Here is a 21214-nt window from a genome sequence, read left to right on the forward strand (position 1 = left end):
CCCCGCCGAATATCCGGTGGTGGAGAATTCGGCAACTGGCGGGGACGGGATTCACGCCAGCCCCCGGCGAGGGTCAGAGAATCTTGCCCAGGTTCTTTACACAGAGAATGGTGGGTGCATTGAATGCACTGCCAGCTGGGGTGGTGGAGTGAGAATCATTAGGGACATTTAAGCGACTCTTGGACAGACACATGGACAGCAGTAAATTGAAGGGGTGTAGGTTAGGTGATCTTAGATTAGGATCAGTGGTCGGCACAACATCATGGGCCGAACGGTCTGTACTGTGCTGTATTGTTCAAAGTTCTATGAGTAGTTCTCCAGTTCTCAGGAACCACGCCTGTAGCCTGGGAGGATTGGAAAATGATGGTTAGAGCTTCCACTATTTCCTCCTTTGCTTCGCTTAGCAGTCTCGGATACATTTTATTTTTTTAAACGCTTATTATTTCCTCCCTCACTATGTTTAACTACAACACCTATATCATTGACTTCTGGTGGTGGCCATGAGGTGAACGGTCACACATAAGGTGGCACCTGCTTGGGGATTCAGTTTTTGACCCTTCTTGCCTGTTTAATGGGTGTTGTTTGGAGAGAAAAGTGGTGTAATTTGAAAGTTTTTTTCCCTCTTCTGGCGTGTGATGTCTGGAGGTTATCTAACGAGGAACGAATTGAATAAGGGGTCCTCGTCGGACTTGAAAAGCCCTCGTGTCGCAGGAGGGGCGAAAATGGCGGAGGCCCCTGTGTCGTCGTTGCTGTCTCAGTGGATAACTGAGAGGCTGGTGGAATTCCTTACACATGAGCTCAAGAAACCGAGACAAGCGGTCTCTGATGACCTGGCGAAAGCGATTGAGGTGGCGGTGGTAAGGAGGGGGTGGGGAGGGGGAGGGTTCTGGGTAAATACAGATGGGGCTGGGTTGTGGGGATATTTTTATAAAACTTGGATACATTTGTTTGACCATTTTGTATGCTATAATTGAAATTAAAAAAACATCTATACCGTCCACTTCTTCCGTGAAGACAGATAAAAGTATTCATTAAGAATCATTAATCATGCGCCTCCACAAACTGCTTACCTTTTCAGTTTCCTTAATTTTACTTGCCAATGTTTTTTCCTGCCCTCTCTTTGCTTTCGCAACACTTTTCACAACACTTTCTATAGTCCTTTCGGATTTCCTGAGTACTGAGCTCTGAGTATCTGACATTAGCTTTCTTTTGTTTTGCAGTTTTCTACCCTTTATGCTCTTTGACTTTAGGGGGTTTGAGATTTCCATTGCGAGAATTCAGGGGCGGGATTCTCCGACCCTCCGCCTGGTCGGAGAATCGCTGGGGGGCGGCGTGAATCCTGCCCCCGCTGGCTGCCGAATTCTCTGGCGCCAGGGGTGGGAATCGCGCCGCGCTGGTCAGCGGCCGCCCCGGTGATTCTCCGGCCCGCGATGGGCCGAGTGGCCGCCCGTTTTCGTCCAATCCCGCCGGCATAAATTACAACTGGTATTTGTCGGCGGGACCTGGCTGCGCGGGCGGCCTCCGGGGTGCCCCCACGGTAGCCTGGCCTGCGATTGGGGCCCACCGATCCGCGGGCGGGCCTGTGCCGTGGGGGCACTGTATTCCTCCGCGTCAGTCACTGTAATAGTCTGCGATGGCCGATGCGGGGATGAACCCCCCCAGCGCATGCGCTGGGATGACGCCAGCACACGCTGGCGTTCCCGCGCATGCGCCAACTCGCACCGGCTGGCGGAAGCCCTTCGGCGCCGGTTTGCATGGCGCCAAGCCCCTTCCGCGCCGGCTAGGCACAAACCACTCCACCGCCGGCCTAGCCACTGAAGGTACGGAGGATTCCGCACCTTTGGGGCGGCCCAACGCCGGAGTGGTTCACGCCACTCCTTCGTGCTGGAGTTGCCCGCCCCGCCGGTTTTCGCAGAATCCCACCCCAGAGTTCTTAACCCTCTTTACCCACTTTTTGAATGCCCTCCCGCTACTCTGACATTAATTTACTCTCAAATCGCTGTTTCCAGCTTACTTTTACAAAATCACAATTCAGCTTAGTAAACTGGGCTTTTCCCCAATTTAGAACTTTTACTGAAAGAAAATTATTGTGGATGCTGGAAATCTGCAATCAAACCAAAAAATGCTGGATAAACACTTCTGTAGACGAGAACTTGAAACGTTAACTTTGTTTCTTTCCCCACAACTGCTGCCAGACCTCCAGAATTTTTTAAGCATTTTGTTTTTATTTTAGAACTTTTACCCTTGTCTGTCTATATCTTTTTCTGTGAGGTTAAAACTAACCGAATTATTATTACTACCAACAAAATGATCTCCCACGAATACCTTTCCACCCTTTCATTCCCTAAAGCTAAGCGCAAACGTTCCCTTCCCTTTTTGGGTTTCCTATACTGGTTAAAAAATGTTCTCCTGAATGTATTTGAAGAACTGTACCCTCTGTACCTTTCACACTGATTTTATCCCAGTTAATATTTGGGTAGCTGAAATCCCCTAACATTATTAAGCCCTATATAGTTTCAGCATTTCACAGAACATGCCTATGCATTTGTTTTTCTATCTCCTTCTGACTGTTTGGGGTCCTGCTGTATTTTTCCAGTACTGTGATTGTCTCTTTTGTGTTTCTCATGTCAACCTTTCTGGGCCATTTAATGAACTTTCTAGCATGTCATCTGTCTTCGAGCTCTTCCAGACCCACAACCCAACAAAATATCTGTGCTCGCCTAATTCTGGAGAATCTGCAATTTTAATTGCTCCACCATTTGGTGACCTTGTTTTCAGTTAGGCCCCGAGTTCCAGAATTCCCTTCCTAAACCTCTTTAATTTTGTTTCCTAAGATGCTCCTGAACCAGACCTCTTTGGTTAGGTTTTTGGCTATTTGCTCAAATATTGCCTTACCTGTTTTAAGGGCCTGAATTAGCTCATTGACAGTTGGGAAACACAATGCCACACCTCTGCTTGTATAATTGTGATGGGGGCAAGGACATTTTGGTAAGAAGTGGTGAGACTGCCTGCTGGATTTAACAAGACTTCCTCCCTGCCTTCAAACTTGCTGGCAGAGCAGCATAATATCCAGCCCTTCCAGATCTCCCTTCCATCATCAGAAGTGGTGATGTTTGCAGATGACTGCATCATCTGCGACTCCTCAGATAATGAAGCAGTCCAAGTCCAAATGCAGCAAATGCTGGACAGCTGAGCCATTTATGGTGCTGTGGACATGGCTCTGGATGTATTCCCCAGAGCAATCATCATTCTTACCATTATTCAGAACTGAATATCGGTTGAAGAGTAAGACACACTCACTTGACCCTTGCACTACTTGGTTCGTCCTCCTTGTCTATCTGGTGGTTGCACATTCTCCCTCTGTGTACTCTTAAGCTATGGGTAACCACCTCCTGAAAAGTACTATCCATGTAGCCCTGCTGTTGCACCATGGTGATGTCTGCTGCTGCTGAGGCTTAAAAACATGGAGCTTAGGATCCTCCACCTAATTGCACCTTCTGCGCATTTAGTTGTCATGGACACGCGAAGCATCCTGGATTTCCCATGTGGAACAGGATGTATATTTAACAGGGGTCTGCCATAACTCTAATTATTCTACTATTATCTAAACCTACAGAAATATAAAACCTCAGTTTTTAAATCGGGTTTAATTACTCCACATCTTTACCTTAGATCCTTACCGCAATACTTAATCTTGATCACTATTTTCCCTCCCTTGGGTCTGCCTCTCCTTCCTCTCGGCACTGATTCAAGAGTAATTCTTCCAATTTATTCCTGTGTTTGAGTTGCTCTCAGCTCCTGTTCCTCCTCATCTCACCTGCTCTGCTACCACACTTAACACCTCGCTGTACTCTTGCTCAGCAGCTGCTCCTCCTCATCTTGGGACTCCTCTGCTGTCATGCTTCACATCTCCTTCTGCTCTCATTCTTCCTGGCCTCCATCACTGTATATTTTCCTTCACTAGTGCTCTACCCCGCTGCTCCTCCTTATGTGGCTCAGAGTTAGATTTTGCTTTGTAACATTTCTGTGATCCATCTTGTGATGAATCTCAATTAAAGGCACTGTTCGTATTGTAAACAAATCAACTTTCATATGAAGCAAAAATATAAAACCTCATGCTAATGACAGGTTATACATATTTTAAAAATAAATTATAATTTGTGCACGATACGTGACAACCACAGAACTTGCCATCTGAGAGTTTAAGTTGCTTGCCAAGTCTCTCTTTTTCTGTCTGCAACATGTTTAAATTGGCTTCTTTTCTTTTCAGTTCTAAGTGTAGACCATCAACTTGAGAGCGCATTTCCTGAACAATGACAAATATATTGATAAAAGCTTTGAGGAACAGAACAGTGCTGGTCAATGAAACATTTCTGTACTTTTCCCCGATATTTGCATCATCAAACTTTACTAACAAAGAAAGTAACAACTTGTATTTACAAAAGCTTTTTTCATAACTCCAATGTGGCCTGAAGATTTTCACAGCTCATGAAGTATTTTTGAAATATAGGGCTGAATAATGCCATCATGCCCTGACCGGAAACAATGTTGGTGTGGAGCCAAACCACCCCTGAGGCACAAAGCGCAGTGGATTAATGAGGACCGGGTGGGACTTCGCCTCATTGGAATGTACCAGCATCTTCATCAGTCCTGGCAGCGCCAAAAGAGTGTCAGTGGCTACTTCTGGGACTGCAGGAGAAGAAAGGATCCCAAAGGCTTTGGATCCTTGGAGCAGGGAAGTCCAGGGTCTTGGGCTGGGAGAGTTTGGGCAGGTAGGGAAGGGGGGCAGGGGTGTTGCAAGTAGGAAGGAAGGTTTCAATCTAAGAGTGAGGGGGACAACCCCATGATTGGCAAAGGGCAGCCCCCAAAGAGTAACTCCACTCCTTCCTCCCCCCACTTTACGCAATGGAGGTTAAAAATCCAGCTTCCCACCCCTGCCTTGATGTTCACGCCAAACTTTTAATGCTGTTTGCAGTGATAACAAGCCAATAATTGACCCCTAATTGTTCATTGTTGTGGCTGCGGTGGTTGCACCAAGACATTAGTGGCAGGGCTTGGAAGATCTAGAAACATTAGGAGCTCCATGGTGAGCCAGTATTCACATGTATATACTTTTCACCAGTGTAAATAGAATTTCACTCATTCCACATCTCCTGTTGTATATGTCTCCTCTGTATGCAGAGTTCTGGTCGATGTTGTGTGCCCCTATCTCAGCACAGTGTGTGCCTTCTACGTTCATTACTGACAGGTGGCACAGTGGTTAGTACTGTTGTCTCATAGCGCCAGGGACCCGAGTTCAATTCCAGCCTTGGGTGACTGTCTGCTTGGAGTTTGCACATTCTCCCATGTCTGCGTGGGTTTCCTCCAGGTACTCCGGTTTCTTTCCACAGTCCAAAGATGGGCAGGTTAGGTGGATTGGCTATGCTATATCATCTCTTCGTGCCTAAGGATGTGCAGATTACAGGGAAAGAGCAGGGGAATGGGCCTAGGTTGGGTGGTCTTTCAGAGAGTCAGTGCAGGTCCGATGTGCCTTCTGTCCTGTAGGGATTCTATGATTAGTGATGCCTCATCCTCAATGAAAGTATGCTTGTGCAAAGCATCTCGTGACATGCACTGCAGGTTCATTCTTTGCTATGTAATTTGGAGACTCATGTAATCCCCCAACTGGTCTGCATTCTGGAAAGGTGAAGGTGTAGTTTAGAAGGAGCGTTGTAGTTGCGCATGGAGAAGGGTAATCTTTCCTTGAACTCCATGCTCTCTGTGTTCAGTGAGGGTTTGTAATATATAAAACCCATACTCAGAGATTGTGTGCGCTCCTGCCAGCCTTGCACTATTACGCGAGGTTGTGGGTTATTTGCTTGGGCGATGGAGGCCATGATTCCAGTTTGGAACCACAGATGGAGGCACTTTTGTCATTCAGTAAGCTTCTGAGGAACTGACACTGTCCCTTACTACACCACTGGTGTTTTAGAGGTGAAATCGACAATTTATGAGTTTGGAACTGACTTCCAAACTTTCCAGCTCACTTCTACCAGAGTTATGGCAGATTCATAGTCATGACTTTCACCTGAGGAAGGAGCTGCGCTCCGAAAGCTAGTGATAAACCTGTTGGACTTTAACCTTGTGTTGTAAGACTTCTTACTGTGCCCATTTTTATTTTATTCATTTGCAGATGTGGGTGTTGCTGGCTCGGCCAGCATTTATTATCCATCCCTAGTTGCCCTTCAGATGGTGGTCTCAGATGAAGGATGGCTGCCTTCTTGAACCGCTGCAGCCCCTGGGTTGTAGGTACACCCACAATGCTGTTAGGGAGAGAATTTCAGGATTTTGAATGAGTGACAGTGAATGCCCCAATACCTTGAAAAAGCAGTAGTTCTTTACTAAACCAATTATAGCACCCACTTCCGCAGCCAACTTAGCACAGACCCTGGGATCAATGTAGCATGTCTCCGAATGCGTAAAGTTACTGAGCTAGAGTTGGGGTGGGCATGGGGTTGAGGTGCATTTCTAATGAAGAGGAGGTCAGTTTTATCCTTTTTACTCTCCACATTTGATTTTTGGGTGAACCAGCAGCAATTGTAATGAGTTATTTTTTGAAAAAAACCATTAATTGTTACCTGTAGTTTATGTAACATTCTCTCTGCTTCTAATTCCACTTTTGGCTGGAGTATGGTGGATTTTTTTGTTTGATCACGAGTACATTTTGGTTAAGAGCAAAAATAACCCGAGGGCACTGATTGAGAGATTGGATTCCTTTTAAAGATGCCTTGGATTGTTTCAAATTTCTGATAATATCAGATAAAATATTCCCAGCGTCTCATTATCCTTTACTATTCAAAAATGTATCTATCTTTGCCTGAAAGCACAAGTAGCACAAGTGGAGAGCACTGTGGCTTCACAGCGCCAGTGTCTCAGGTTCGATTCCCCACTGGGTCACTGTCTGTGTGGAGTTTGCATGTTCTCCCTCTGGTCAGTGTGGGTTTCCCCCGGGTGCTCCGGTTTCCTCCCACAGTCCAAAGACGTGCAGGTTAGGTGGATTGGCCATGATAAATTGCCCTTAGTGACCAAAAAGGTTAGGAGGGGTTACTGGGTTACGGGGATAGGGTGGAAGTGAGGGCTTAAGTGGGCCGGTGCAGACTCGATGGGCCGAATGGCCTCCTTCTGCACTGTATGTTCTATGTCCTTAAAAACATTTAACGAGGTAGCCTCAACTGTTTCACTAGGCAGCGAATTCCATAGATTCACGATCCTTTTGATGTTCCTCCTCAACTCAGTCCAAAATCTGCTCCCTCTTACTTTGAGGCTATGCCCCCTAGTTCTAGTTTCAACCGCTAGTGGAAATAACCTCCCTGTTTCTATCCTATCTATTCCCTTCGTAATTTTATATGTTTTTGTAAGATCCCCCCTCATTCGCAGCACGTGGTTAGCACTGCTGCCTCACAGCTCCAGGGACCCGGGTTCAATTCCGGCCTCAGGTGACGGTCATGTGGAGTCTGCACTTCCTCCCCGTGTCTGCATGGGTTTCCTCCGGTGCTCCGGTTATCTCCCACAGTCCAAAGATGTGCAGATTAGGTGGATTGGCCATGCTAAATTAGTGTCCAAAAGGTTAACCGGGGTTACTGGGATATGGGGGTAGGGTGGAGGCGTGGACATAAGAAGGGTGCTCTTTCAGTGGGTCAGTTCAGACTTGATGGGCCAAATGGCCTCCTGCTCTTTAAATTCTTTGATTCTTCTAAATTCCAATGAGTATAGTCCTAGTCTGCTTAGTCTCTCCTCATATGCTAATCCTCTCAACTCCGGAATCAACCTAGTGAATCTCCTCTGCACAACCTCCAGTGCCAGTACATCCTTTCTCAAGTAAGGAGACCAACACTGTACACAGTACTCCAGGTAGGGCCTCAGCAACACCCTATTCAGCTGCAACATAACCTCCCTGCTTTTAAACTCCATCCCTCTAGCAGTGAAGTACAAAATTGCATTTGAAAATGAAATTAAAATGAAAATGAAAATGAAATGAAATGAAAATCGCTTATTGTCACAAGTAGGCTTCAAATGAAGTTACTGTGAAAAGCCCCTAGTCGCCACATTTCCGGCGCCTGTTCGGGGAGGCTGTTACGGGAATAGGGCTGTTTGCCCTATTATTTGCTGCACCTGCAAACCAACCTTTTGTGATTCGTGCACAAGGACACCCATTTAAATAATCGTCCATTTTGCTGTTATTTCTACCAAAATGGATGACCTCACATTTACCAACATTGTACTCCATCTGCCAGACCCTTGCCCACTCACTTAAATTATCCAAATCCCTCTGCAGATGTTCAGTGTCCTCGGCACACTTGGCTCCACAACTCATCTTAGTGTAATTTGCAAACTCTGACACGGTACATTTGGTCCCCAAATCCAGATCATCTATGTAAATTGTAAACAATTACGGACCCAACACTGATCAACGAGGCACACCACCAGCCATTGATCGTCAACTAAAAAAACACCCATTTATCCCCGCTCTTTCACAGAATCATAGATTAATACAGTGCAAAAAAGGCCCTTTGGTCCATCGAGTCAAGATACCTGATCTGCCAATCCTAATCCCATTTGCCAGCACTTAGCCCATAGCCTCGAATGTTAAAGACATGCCAAGTGCTCATCCGGGTACCTTTTATATGATATGAGGCAACCCGCCTCTACCACCCTCCCAGGCAGTGCGTTCCAGAGCATCACCATCCTCAGGGTAAAAAAGATTTTCCTCAAATCCCCCTGAACCTCCCACCCCTCACCTTGAACTCATTTCTAGGTCCCCACCTGCCATAGCCTCCTTTCCATCACATATTGGCATGTTATTTGTGTCTTCCACCATGAAGGTGATCTTAGGGGAGATAGATATAGGACAGATGTCAGAGGTAGGTTCTTTACTCAGAGAGTAGTAAGGGCGTGGAATGCCCTGCCTGCAACAGTAGTGGACTCGCCAATACTAAGGGCATTCAAATGGTCATTGGATAGACATATGGGTGATAAGGGAATAGTGTAGATGGGCTTTAGAGTGGTTTCACAGGTCGGCGCAACATTGAGGGCCGAAGGGCCTGTACTGCGCTGTAATGTTCTATGTTCTAAGGCCGACACAAAATACCTGTTCAATGCCTCAGCCTTGTAACCAAACCTATCCAACCTCTCTTCATAGCTAAAATGTTCCAGCCCAGGCAACATCCTGGTGAAACGCCTCTGCACCCGCTCCAGTACAATCAATTCCCTCCTATAATGTGGTGACCAGAACTGCATACAATACTTCAGCTGTGGCCTCACCAATGTTCTATATAGCTCCAACATGACTTCCTTGCATTTGTAATCTATGCCACGATTGATAAAGGCAAATGTACCATATGCCTTTTTCACCACCCCATTAACCTGCACTTCTGCCTTCAGAGATATATTTAAAACATGCCAAGGTCTTTGTTCCTTAGGACTTCCCAGTGTGGTGCCAATCAATGAATATTTCCCAGTCAAATTGCTCCTTCACACTTTTCAGGATTAAATTCCATCTGACACATTTGACCGTCCCGTCTATATAACCCAAGACTTTCAACCTCACTGTTAACCACATAGCCTCGGGCGACACAGTAGCACAGTGGTTAGCACAGTTGCTTCACAGGTCCAGGGTCCCAGGTTCGATTCTCGGCTTGGATCACTTTCTGTGCGGAGTCTGCACGTTCTCCCAGTGTTTGCGTGGGTTTCCTCAGGGTGCTCCGGTTTTCTCCCACAGTCCAAAGATGTGCAGGTTAGGTGGATTGTCCATGCTAAATTGCTCTTAGGTTAGGTGGGGTTACTGGGTTAGGTAGGGTGCTCTTTCGAAGGGACGGTGCAGACTCGATAGGCCGTATGGCCTCCTTCTGCACTGTAAATTCTATTCTATGATCTATGATTTATCTTTGTGTCATCTGCAAACTTACTGATCCTACCTCCCACATATTCAGCAAAATCATTTGTATAAATGAAGAAGAATAGTACCAGCACAGACTGCTGTGGTATGCCACTGGACACTGGCTTCTAGTCACTAAAGCAGCCTTCTCTCATCACCCTCTGCTTTCTGTCAGTTAGCCAATCCTCTATCCATGCTAAGACATTACCCAGAACACCATGAGGCATTGAACAGGTATTTTGTGTCGGACTTCACAGTGGAATATACCCTGCACCCCAGGGTATTAAAATAGATGGCAGGGGAATTGGCAAATGCGCTTGTAGTAATTTACCAAATCCCGCTGGGCTGGGGCAGTTCCGGCAGATTGGAAAACAAATGTGATGCCACTATTTTTTTTAAAAGGGGGTAGACAAAAGGTGGGTAACTATAGGCTGGTTATCTTAACCTCTGAGTAGGGAAAATGCTTGAATCTATCATTAAGGAAGAAATAGTGAGATATTTGGGTAGAAATTGTCGCATTGGGCAGACATAGCATGGGTTCATGAAAGGCAGGTCATGTTTGACTAGTGGAATTACGATGGGGTGGACAACGGAGAACCGGTGGATGTGGTGTATCTGGATTTCCTTTAGAGGATGGGAAGGCAGATTTTAATAATGGGAAATGAGGAAATGGCTGAGGCATTGAACAGGTATTTTGTGTCCGTCTTCACATTCAACAAGGTGCCGCACAAAAGGCTGCTGCATAAGAATTTTGGTAAATTACCACAAGCGCATTTGCCAATCCCCCTGCCATCTATTTTAATACCCTGGGGTGCATTCCATCAGGGCCAGGTGTCTTGTCTATTTAGCCCCATTATGCTTCCCAACACTACCTCCTGAGTGGTAATGATTGTTTCTAGGTCCTCACCCGTCATAGCCTCATTGTCAACAATTATTGGCATGTTATTTGTATATTCCACTGTGAAGACCGACACAAAATACCTGCTCAATGCCTCAGCCATTTCCTCATTTCCCATTATTAAATCTGCTTTCCCATCCTCTAAAGGACCAATGTTTACCTTGGCTACTCTCTTTTTGTTTTATATATTTGTAGATGGGTTCTATTTCAAATATGGTCTGAAATTTGCATAATAAAAGCAGCTTGAATGAGAGTCAAGTCAGAGACGTGAGCTAAAGCTCCGAGGCATATAAGTAAATGTAAGCACCACAAGATTATTTTTGTATACATGCAAAATTATGAAACAATTTTAGTGTAGAAAGGATATAGGAAGTTGGCTTCAAGTTCCAGATAATAAATCTGTTGCTGGAGATTCTTTATAAACTCCGTTTCAACACTAGTCAATAGGTTTTTGGTTGAACTATAGGAGGAAAGGAAGGAATTTATACAACAGAATTATGCCAACATATTATACAAATTATACACATTTCACAAATAGAAAATAACAATTGGAATACTCAATATCTTTCTTGAAATTTTATTGCTGCAAATATGCCAGCCTGTACAGTAAGTCCTTGCTTAATGTTGCCATATTTTGTTTTAACATCGATAGGTTAGTGGAGACTGTAATCTCGCTGAGCTTTGCAAGATTCATCTTAACGTGGTTTCCGACGAGATCTGAATGGCCCCCATTTTGGAGCAGCTTCTCCCAACTCACCAACTACAAAGTTGTGGCTTCTCCCTTCCCCACTCCCAGATTTGTGACCTCTCCCATCCCCACTCCCAGAGTTGTGGTCTCTCCGGTCCACACTCCCAGAGTTGTGACCTCAACCTTCCCCGCTCCCAGAGTTGTGGCCCCTCCCATCCTCATTCCCCGAGTTGTGACCTCTCCCTTCCCTACATCCCCGAGTTGTGACCGCTCCCATCCCCACTCCCAGAGTCGTGGCCTCTCCCCTCCTCATTCCCTGAGTTGTGACCTCTCACTTCCCCACTCCCCGAGTTGTGACCGCTCCCATCCCCACTCCCAGAGTTGTGGCCTCTCCCCTCCTCATTCCCCGAGTTGTAACCTCCTTACCCCCCACTCCCCCTTTCCGTCCACTGAGATGCAGCCTCCCAGATTCACCTTATGGCTACACCTCCTATCCCCAGATTCACCCTCTCACTGTTTCCCTCTCCTGGATGTTATTCCCATTTGAAGGGGCATTTCAAAAGCAATCGTACATTGTAGCAGTCCCAGCTCAGCACATTTACACCACTGAGACTCGCACTTCCACAGCATTGGAGCTCCGGCTTTGGGTCGGATCCGGATTTTCAAATGGGAATGCAGGTAAAGGAGGGAGTGAGTCAGGGTGTGGGGTCGGGCAGAGGTTAGAGGCCACATCTCTGAGGTTGGAGAGGAGGGAAACCTACAACTTGGAAGTTTAAGGAGTGATAGGATGTGTTGCCTCCGGGGATCAGGGGGAGGGAGGTTCGAGAAGCAGGATCCACGACAAGCTGGAGGAACTGTTAGTAGGTAATTACAATTTTAAACTTATTTTATTTTAAAAGTGATTTAATTTACCAATGTAGGAATCAGCAATCTAAAATATTTCAACTTAGATGCTATAATGTTTTTTCATATAAATTTAGAGTACCCAATTATTTTTTTCCAAAAAAAGGGGCTATTTAGCGTGGCCAATCAACCTACCCTTCACAACTTTTCCTGGGACTGGTATCGAATCCGGGTCCTCCATGCCGTGAGGCAGCAGTGCTAGCCACTACACCACCGTGCTGTCCCAGATGCTATAATGTTTTAATATTTGTTTTTTCTGGTGAGAAAGGTCCTATAGGACCTAACTAGAATTGTAATATTGATTCTGATGGGGTCCAATGTTGCACCTAAAGCTGTGATTTTCAGCAATGCAACCAAAAGTTTGTGAGGAATTACTGTACCACTTTTACAACATTGTTCATGATGAGTTATCTAGTCTGCCTCACAATGGGTAGCCACTGAGCATTCCCACTATAAGGTTCAGAAAGTACTTCGCAAAACGGAATTCTCTATTCTCTGTAATCTTACTGGAACTCATTGGGGAAAGTGCTCATGTTGAATAGCAGTTAGCTCTTTTTCCAGCTGAACCTAAGAAAGCAGAACGGCAAAAAAAAGAAAGGTCAGAAGTGGGACTGTTTAGCAACAACTGTTTAGCAACAATTCCAATCTTTAGTTCCATTCACAACTCCTCCAATAATAATGAATTTCTCATGCCCGTCTCTGCCAACACTTGAATAATTTAAAAACATTATTTTTAATTTACTTTTTATTTGATTTTCAATTGTATTTATAACAAAAAAGAAACGGTAAGAACACATAGGAAACATATACATAAACATGAGGCATATTAACAGTGAACTCGGAATCGGCCATAATAACAGGCGTATTAATTATATACATGTTTCCCATGGTATTAAAACATACCAGGGGTGTGTTTGAGGCCTTGGCAGCATCACTGGATATTTTCTTCCCTCAGCCCCCTCTGTAATTGCTTTTCCCTTCCCTCTGGGTGTTGGCTCCCCTTCTCCCTTTTCGCCCCCTCTTCTCTCCCTCTCCTTCTTTTCCCCGGTCTAGTTCGGTACCCTCCAGCTCCCCTCCCCAGTTAGTTGCTGGTCACGAGCAGGTCCTCAAAGAGGCTGGTGAATTGCTTCCATGTAACTGATCGTCTGATGGCAAATTTTATTTTCTCCAATTTGAGGAACTCCACCAAGTCAGACAGCCAGTCTGCGGTGTGGTATGGTGCTGCTGATCTCCAGCCGAGCAGGAGTCTCCAGCAGGTGATCAGGGATGCAAAGGCTCTGACATCCCGAAGACTGCCACCATCGGGCATGGCTCCATCCTCACCCAAAACCCTGGACATGGCTTCAAAAAAGGTGATCCAGTAACCGACAAGCTTGGGTCAGGCCCAGAGCATGTGGGTGTGGTTGGCCGGGCCTACCTGGCACAGTTCACATTTGTCTTCCACCTTCGGGAAAAACCCACTTGTGTGTTCTGGTCAGGCGTGACTTGTGGCACCATCCTTAGCTGCATTAGGCTCAAAGGAGGCATCTATTGTCGCCGGGATTAATTCATGGTTGTTGCAGGTGGGGGCCATAGTGGTCATTGCACCAAGATTAAGGTGGTGCCTGAGAAATGAAATGAATGAATGAAATGAATGAAAATCGCTTAGTGTCACAAGTAGGCTTCAAATGAAGTTGCTATGAAAAGCCCCTAGTCGCCACATTTTCGCACCTGTTCGGGGAGGCTGGTACGGGAATTGAACCGTGCTGCTGGCCTGCCTTGGTTTGCTTTAAAAGCCAGCTATTTAGCCCTGCGCTAAACCAGCCCCCAAGCTGGTTCCAGGTCTTTACTGTGGCCACTACCACTGGGTTTCTCGAAATACTTGGCTGGGGGAACTGGGAGTGGGGCCTTAGCCAGTGCTTGGATGGATGTCCATAAGACCATAAGACATAGGAGCGGAAGTAAGGCCATTCGGCCCATCGAGTCCACTCCACCATTCAATCATGGCTGATTTCAACTCCATTTACCCGCTCTCTCTCCATAGCCCTTAATTCCTTAAGAATTTATCAACTTCTGTCTTAAAGACACTCAACGTCCCGGCCTCCACCGCCCTCTGTGGCAATGAATTCCACAGACCCACCACTCTCTGGCTGAAGAAATTTCACCTCATCTCTGTTCTAAAGTGACTCCCTTTTATTCTAAGGCTGTGCCCCCGGGTCCTAGTCTCCCCTGCTAATGGAAACAACTTCCCTACATCCACCCTATCTAAGCCATTCATTATCTTGTAAGTTTCTATTAGATCTCCCCTCAACTTCCTAAACTCCAATGAATATAATCCCAGGATCCTCAGATGTTCATCGTATGTTAGGCCTACCATTCCTGGGATCATCCGTGTGAATCTTCGCTGGACCCGCCCCAGTGCCAGTATGTCCTTCCTGAGGTGTGAGGCCCAAAATTGCTCACAGTATTCTAAATGGGGCCTAACTAATGCTTTATAAAGCTTCAGAAGTACATCCTTGCTTTTATATTCCAAGCCTCTTGAGATGAATGACAACATTGCGTTTGCTTTCTTAATTACGGACTCAACCTGCAAGTTTACCTTTAGAGAATCCTGGACTAGGACTCCCAAGTCCCTTTGCACTTCAGCATTATGAATTTTGTCACTGTTTAGAAAATAGTCCATGCCTCTATTCTTTTTTCCAAAGTGCAAGACCTCGCACTTGCCCACGTTGAATTTCATCAGCCATTTCTTGGACCACTCTCCTAAACTGTCTAAATCTTTCTGCAGCCTCCCCACCTCCTCCATACTACCTGCACCTCCACCTATCTTTGTATCATCGGCAAACTTAGCCAGAATGCCCCCAGTCCCGTCATCTAGATCGTTAATATATAAAGAGAACAGCTGTGGCCCCAACACTGAACCCTGCGGGCCACCACTCGTCACCGGTTGCTATTCCGAAAAAGAACCTTTTATCCCAACTCTCTGCCTTCTGCCTGACAGCCAATCGTCAATCCATGTTAGTACCTTGCCTCGAATACCATGGGCCCTTATTTTACTCAGCAGTCTCCCGTGAGGCACCTTATCAAAGGCCTTTTGGAAGTCGAGATAGATAACATCCATTGGCTCTCCTTGGTCTAACCTATTTGTTATCTCTTCAAAGAACTCTAACAGGTTTGTCAGGCACGACCTCCCCTTACTAAATCCATGCTGACTTGTCCTAATCCGACCCTGCACTTCCAAGAATTTAGAAATCTCATCCTTAACAATGGATTCTAGCATCTTGCCAACAACCGAGGTTAGGCTAACCCCCATAGAGGAGGTCTCCTCCATTCACACCCATTGCGCCTCCAGTCTTTTACCCACCTTCGCACCTTTCTGTGTTCATCGCCAAGTGGTAGAAGAGGAGGTTTGGCAGCGCCAGGCCCGCATGTTCCTTCTTCTTTGCAAGATACTTTTATGGAACCGGAGGTTTTTTCTACCCACACAAACACCATAATTAGTTTATCCACCTTGGTGAAGAAGGCTTTGGTGATGAAGATCAGGAGGGATCTGAATAGGAAGAGGAATCTTGGCAGCTTGTTCAATTTTTACTGTCTGCACTCTTCCCGCTAGGGGAGCAGAAGTGACTCCCACCTGTGCAGGTCTCTCTTTATCTCTTCTACCAGGTTCAACAGGTTCCACTTATGGAGCTGTGTCCAGTCATGGGCTATGTGGATCTCCAGGTACCAGAATTGTGGACCAACTTGAACGACAGCTTCCTCGGATCTGACCCTCCCTGTTAGGGATCATGGGGACCTGAGAAGGCTCCAAATTCCCTTCGGGGTTCCATTATTCCTCCCATGCTGGCTAGGGGGTTTGAGACATAGAGGTGGAGGTTATCTGCATCTACAGAGACTCTATGCTCCCTGTCTCCCCTTTGGATGCCTCTGACAGTGATTGCCAGTGGCTCGATTTCTAAGGAAAATTGCAGCGGAGATAATGGGCATCCTTGCTTCATGCCTCTATGCAGCTGGAAGTATTCAGAGCTGGTGACGTTTGGCAGTACACCATGGGAACGCTGTACAGTAGTTTTTTCCCACTAGGTGAACCGTGACCCAAACCCAAACCGTTCCAGTACCTCCATTCGACTGTGATAGGCCTTCTCCGTTTCCAGGGAGAAGATCACTTCTGGTGTCTCCTCTCCGGGTGGGATCATAATCATGTTCAACAGGCGTCTCATGTTTGCCGTTAGCTGTCTATCCTTGCCAAATCCGGTGGGATCTTCCGCGACTACCTCTGGCATGCAACTCTCCAGTCGCTTCACCGGGGCCTTCGCCAGGACTTTGGCTTCAGTATTCAGGATGAGATGGATCTGAATGAGCCGTACTGCATTGGGTCTTTGTCTTTTTTTTCAGGGTCAGCGATATTGAGGCCTATGCCAACGTGGGCAGCAGAGTCCCTCTCAACAGTGAATCATTGAACATTTCCCCCAGGTGCGGGGCCAGTACCACTGCAGCAAACGTTTTAATAGAAGTCCACCAGAAATCCTTCTGGACCCGGTGCCTTCCCTGAGTGCATGGAGCTGTTGCTCTCCATGATCTCTCCTAGTCCCAGTGGTGATTTCAGTCCGTTTCTTTTCCTCCCCACAACTGGCATGTCCAGCCTGTCGAGAAACTGTTTTATCTCCAAGTCACCTTCGAGGGGCTCACATGTGTACAGTCCCCGGTAGAAGGTCGCAAAGGCCTCGTTAATTTTATTTCTTGCTGTGACTAGCCTGCCATTCTCATCCCTCATCTATGTTATCTCCCTCATGGCTGCCTGCTTTCTCAGTAGGCAGCTGGTTTTGTCTCCATGTTCATAAAAGATCCCCTATCTCTGGTGGAGCTTGGTCACTGCTTTCCCAGTAGAAAGCAGGTTGAATTCCATTTGTAGTTTTCTTCTCTCCGGCAGTAGCATCGTGGTTGGAGCCGTGGTATATGGAATCAACCAGTCGTTTCCTAGCTGCCCTTTTCTTCCTGTCCCTGAGAACTCTGCAAGCTATTATTTCCCCTCATCATTGCCTTCAGTACCTCCCAGAATGTGGAGGGTGAGACTTCCCCATCCTGGTTGCAGGTTACATACCTGTTGATGACTTGTGATATTTTCTCACAGAATGCCTTATCGGCAAGGACAGCTGGGTCTAGCCTCCATGAGGGGCTGGATCTGGCCCGTCTCCAACCTCACGTCCCTGTAGTGTGGCGCGTGGTCCGAGACTTGAATAATTTTCATCTTTGAACTGACAAATAGCAGGTAACATTCACAATACTCAAATGCTGGGCTATAACCAGCCCAAAGAGGATATCCAGCCGTCAACCTCTGATTTTGAACAGCACCACCATCACCCAGTCAGAAAGCATCATCTTTGGGTTGCTACCAATCAGATGTTGAACTAGTTCTACCAATGCCCTGAAATGGACAGAGAGATGCCTAGGGAACAGAAATAAAACTAGAGGCAGAATTTTACAGCCCCCCCCCCCCCCCCCCCCCCCCACTGACAGGATTGCAGGTAGAGGGATGAAGGCCTGTACAATTCCTTAAGTTGCTGCCCCACAATCAAAAGATGTGCAGGTTAGGTGGATTGGCCATACTAAATTGCCCCTTAGTGGTCAGGGATGTGTGGATTAGGTGGGGTTATGGGATTACAGGGATAGGGCGGGAGCCTGGTTAGGGAGCTCTTTTGGAGGGTCGGTGCAGACTAGATGGGCCGAATGGCTTCCTTCTGCATTGTCGGGATTCTACAATTTTCTGGATTTGGCACTAAATTAAACTTTATGGGTTGTTTTAGGTAAAGAGATGTTCTCAGAGTTTAGGGATGTGGATAGTTGTGGAACAGGGTTAATTCACGTTTACTGTGTGTGTAGCCATTACTGTAGTTAATTGTGTTTTGTATTGTGGCCTCTCTTGTATTTAACAGTTTAATAAACATTCTTCTCTTTGAATTATTACAAGACTGAGGGCGCGATTCTCCCAAAGGGAACAAAGTCCACTAGTGAGCGTGTTTAGCCGCATGATTCCTGGCACTCGCAGTTGGAGATGGTCAATGTCTGAAACAGGTGTGGTGTGAATGTTACTTGCAGGTTGAATGTTGTCCAAGTCTAGATGCATGTGAACACAGACTGCTTCAGTATCTGAGGAGTTGTGAATGGTGAGCATTGTGCAATCATCAGCAAAATTCCACTTCTGACCTTATTATGAAAAGGTCATTGATATAACAGCTGAAGATTGTTGGGCCTAGACAATTAATGCCCCTTTAACAGCCTCATCCTACCGCTGCTGGTATTAGACCAGTGGCAGTGGGATTGTCATCACACAGGGAGCACAACAAGCAAATCTATGCTTTTATTTGGTCCCCTATAGAGGTCGGGGGAGGGGGGGGGGAAAGAGATATGTCCCTCATTCAAAAGGTACATGTTGTCCAATTGAGGGATCTAGCATCGCCAAGTGAGGGGCCCCTGTGGTGGGAGTCCCCCTTCCCTTCCCTTGATGCTGCCGACAAGCCCACAAAACCCCTCCCATAATCACTTACCTCTGGCCTCGGTTGCTGCATGATCCTGGTATACTTCCAACACAGGGCCGGTTTAGCTTAGTTGGCTGGAGAGCTGGTTTGTGATGCAGATTGAGGTCAACAGTGTGGGTTCAATTCCTGCACCAGCTGAGGGTATTCATGAAGGCCCACCTTCTCAACCTTGCCCCTCACCCGAGGTGTGGCGATCCTCAGATTAAATCACTGCCAGTCAGTTCTCCCGCTCAAAGGGGAAAGCAGCCTATGGTAATCTGGAACTACGTTACTGCTGACAGCAGCCACCCAGCTGCTGAGTAAACGAGTCTCTGATCGGCTGGTACCTCTCTGCATCCCACCCCTGGAGTCCTGCTCCAGTTGAGGGCCGGGCTGTTGACCTGGTTAACTTGAAATTCGGCAGGCCTTCCCTCAATGGAGGCAATGCGGGTCACTCAACGACACTCCAGCCAATTGCCAAGACCCCTATCACCTCCATAAAATTCCCCCAGTCTTTTCAGGTCACTTTGCAATAGCACAGAGATGGAGGATATCTTCTCTTACGCAGAATTCTTCTAATACATTCTCCAGGGAGCAAACTCCCACATGCTCCCACAATCCAGAGTTCCACTGTGATTTCACAGTTTTTATCTCGGGGATGCACATTTAGAACTTTTACATAGGATATCCAGCACTGAAACACGCCAATTGGCCCATGCGGGTGTTTATGCGCCACCTTATACTTTTTACATTGAATTCATTTCCCAGTTACATGCCCATGCTGCAAGTGAATTAATGTCTTCCTGTATTCTGGCAGTCCTCCTCCAATTTAGCGGGTTCCGCAAATTTTGAGACTATCAGTATTTTGTTCCACTCTGGCAGGTTGACAAGGTGATAAGATGATCCTCACATTAACGCGACACTATGGTCCTGATCTTCTGAAATATTTCAAGGGCAATTAATCTTAAAACCAACATTAACAGTGGAACCAAATCGGTTTTAAATAATGATAAAACATAAAGGTTTGCAGTTTTAAACCAAAGAGAATTGAAAGCTGACATCTGCGTACTGTAAGAACAGATAAAGTCCACGCGGTGGGGACAACTGCCTCCCATTGAATTGCCGCGCTTGTCGAGTCCCCCCAGTTGTTGCAAAGAGTGCATCAATCACTCCATCGTATAAAAAAGAAAGCGGCAATACATACCTGCAGGCTCTGCACTGTCCTCGAGTTCCAGTTTTCTGATCACTCCGTTACCAAGACGAAACCAAACATCCGTCTGACCCAGGAACTGATGCTATTGCACGCGTTCCTCATAGTGCAGTTTCTTACTGAGCAATATGCGAGTGAGACCCAACATAGCTGGGAGAAAATGCAGTCTCCTCGTTCTGCAGGTCATCCGTTTTGGGGAAAAAAATTCCTGGGTTCAGAGAAAACTCCTACTCTTCCAACTATAAATTTTATATGCTTTTCCATATTTGTTAATTGCATCATTATCAGTTTATCGAATTTCATGATTCCAATGACGCTGACGAGCTTCTTGCCACTTTTGCATTAGCACCAAGGAGTCGAAGCGATGCACGATGCTTTCCTGCGCCGTAACATGTTTAGGGATGGGGAAGACTTTGTTAAAGTTAATCTTATTCCTCTATCCCGAGAAATGCTAGATTCCCCAACGTTATTGCGTATAGAGCTTCAAAAGAAAAATCCTACCCCCCCCCCCCCCCCCACCCCGGCCTGGATGACTTCCAATTTGAACCCTCTCGTTCAGTCTCGGCGCAATTTATAGTGTTTTGAATTACCCATCGCCATATATTTAACATCGTACACATCGCTTATTAGATTGAATTGTTACCAAGTCATTTCCCCCCAAGTCGATCAAGACATTTTCTCCCAAGTACTCAAATCACACAGCATTTTTAAAAGTGTAAGTATACATCCTTTTTTTTAATTGCTTTACCTCATTGTACTCTGCAAATCTGATGGGGATTAAAAAGAATCTAGTCAATATATAACATGGAAGTTGAAGAAGTCTTTGTTCCATTTGTTGGCTGAGCCATAATGATCACATGTCTATTCTGTTATATGAAGTTTGCATACTTTACAGAAATAAATTCTGATATTAGTGACAGGACAAGCGATTATAAATTAAATTGTCGCCAAAATATTACACGTGTTAGGATCCTGGACCTACCCTCAAGTTCTGGAACCATTCGGTTAGGGACCAATAACATTTTGTTAAATGTAGACAAAAGTATGAGATTCAAGACATTTGCTAAGAGAATGAACGCACAAGATTCCAAAGCTTTTGGAAAAACAT

At 46.1% G+C, this 21214-nt stretch overlaps 1 protein-coding gene across 4 annotated transcripts in view; it reads right to left on the bottom strand.

Moving 5' to 3' along the window:
• The window catches only part of LOC140410748 (uncharacterized), a 49111-nt gene extending 28964 nt beyond the window's left edge, over positions 1-20147 (bottom strand). Inside the window, exons 1-5 of one of the 4 annotated variants that reach the window (XM_072499273.1) lie at positions 20101-20147; positions 12910-12969; positions 11179-11271; positions 6618-6696; positions 4192-4306 (exon numbers count right to left, since the gene is read on the bottom strand). In XM_072499273.1, coding sequence (XP_072355374.1) covers positions 4192-4306; positions 6618-6696; positions 11179-11271; positions 12910-12935 — 313 coding nt within the window. In that variant the 5' untranslated portion in view covers positions 12936-12969; positions 20101-20147. Of the gene's footprint in view, positions 1-4191; positions 4307-6617; positions 6697-11178; positions 11272-12537; positions 12797-12909; positions 12970-18926; positions 19769-20100 lie in introns of those variants that run through there. The other 3 variants (XM_072499274.1, XM_072499275.1, XM_072499276.1) reach the window with 3 other exon arrangements.
• Between the last annotated feature and the right edge of the window lie 1067 nt (positions 20148-21214).

Source organism: Scyliorhinus torazame, chromosome 4, assembly GCF_047496885.1.
Source record: "Scyliorhinus torazame isolate Kashiwa2021f chromosome 4, sScyTor2.1, whole genome shotgun sequence".
Taxonomy (NCBI): domain Eukaryota; kingdom Metazoa; phylum Chordata; class Chondrichthyes; order Carcharhiniformes; family Scyliorhinidae; genus Scyliorhinus; species Scyliorhinus torazame.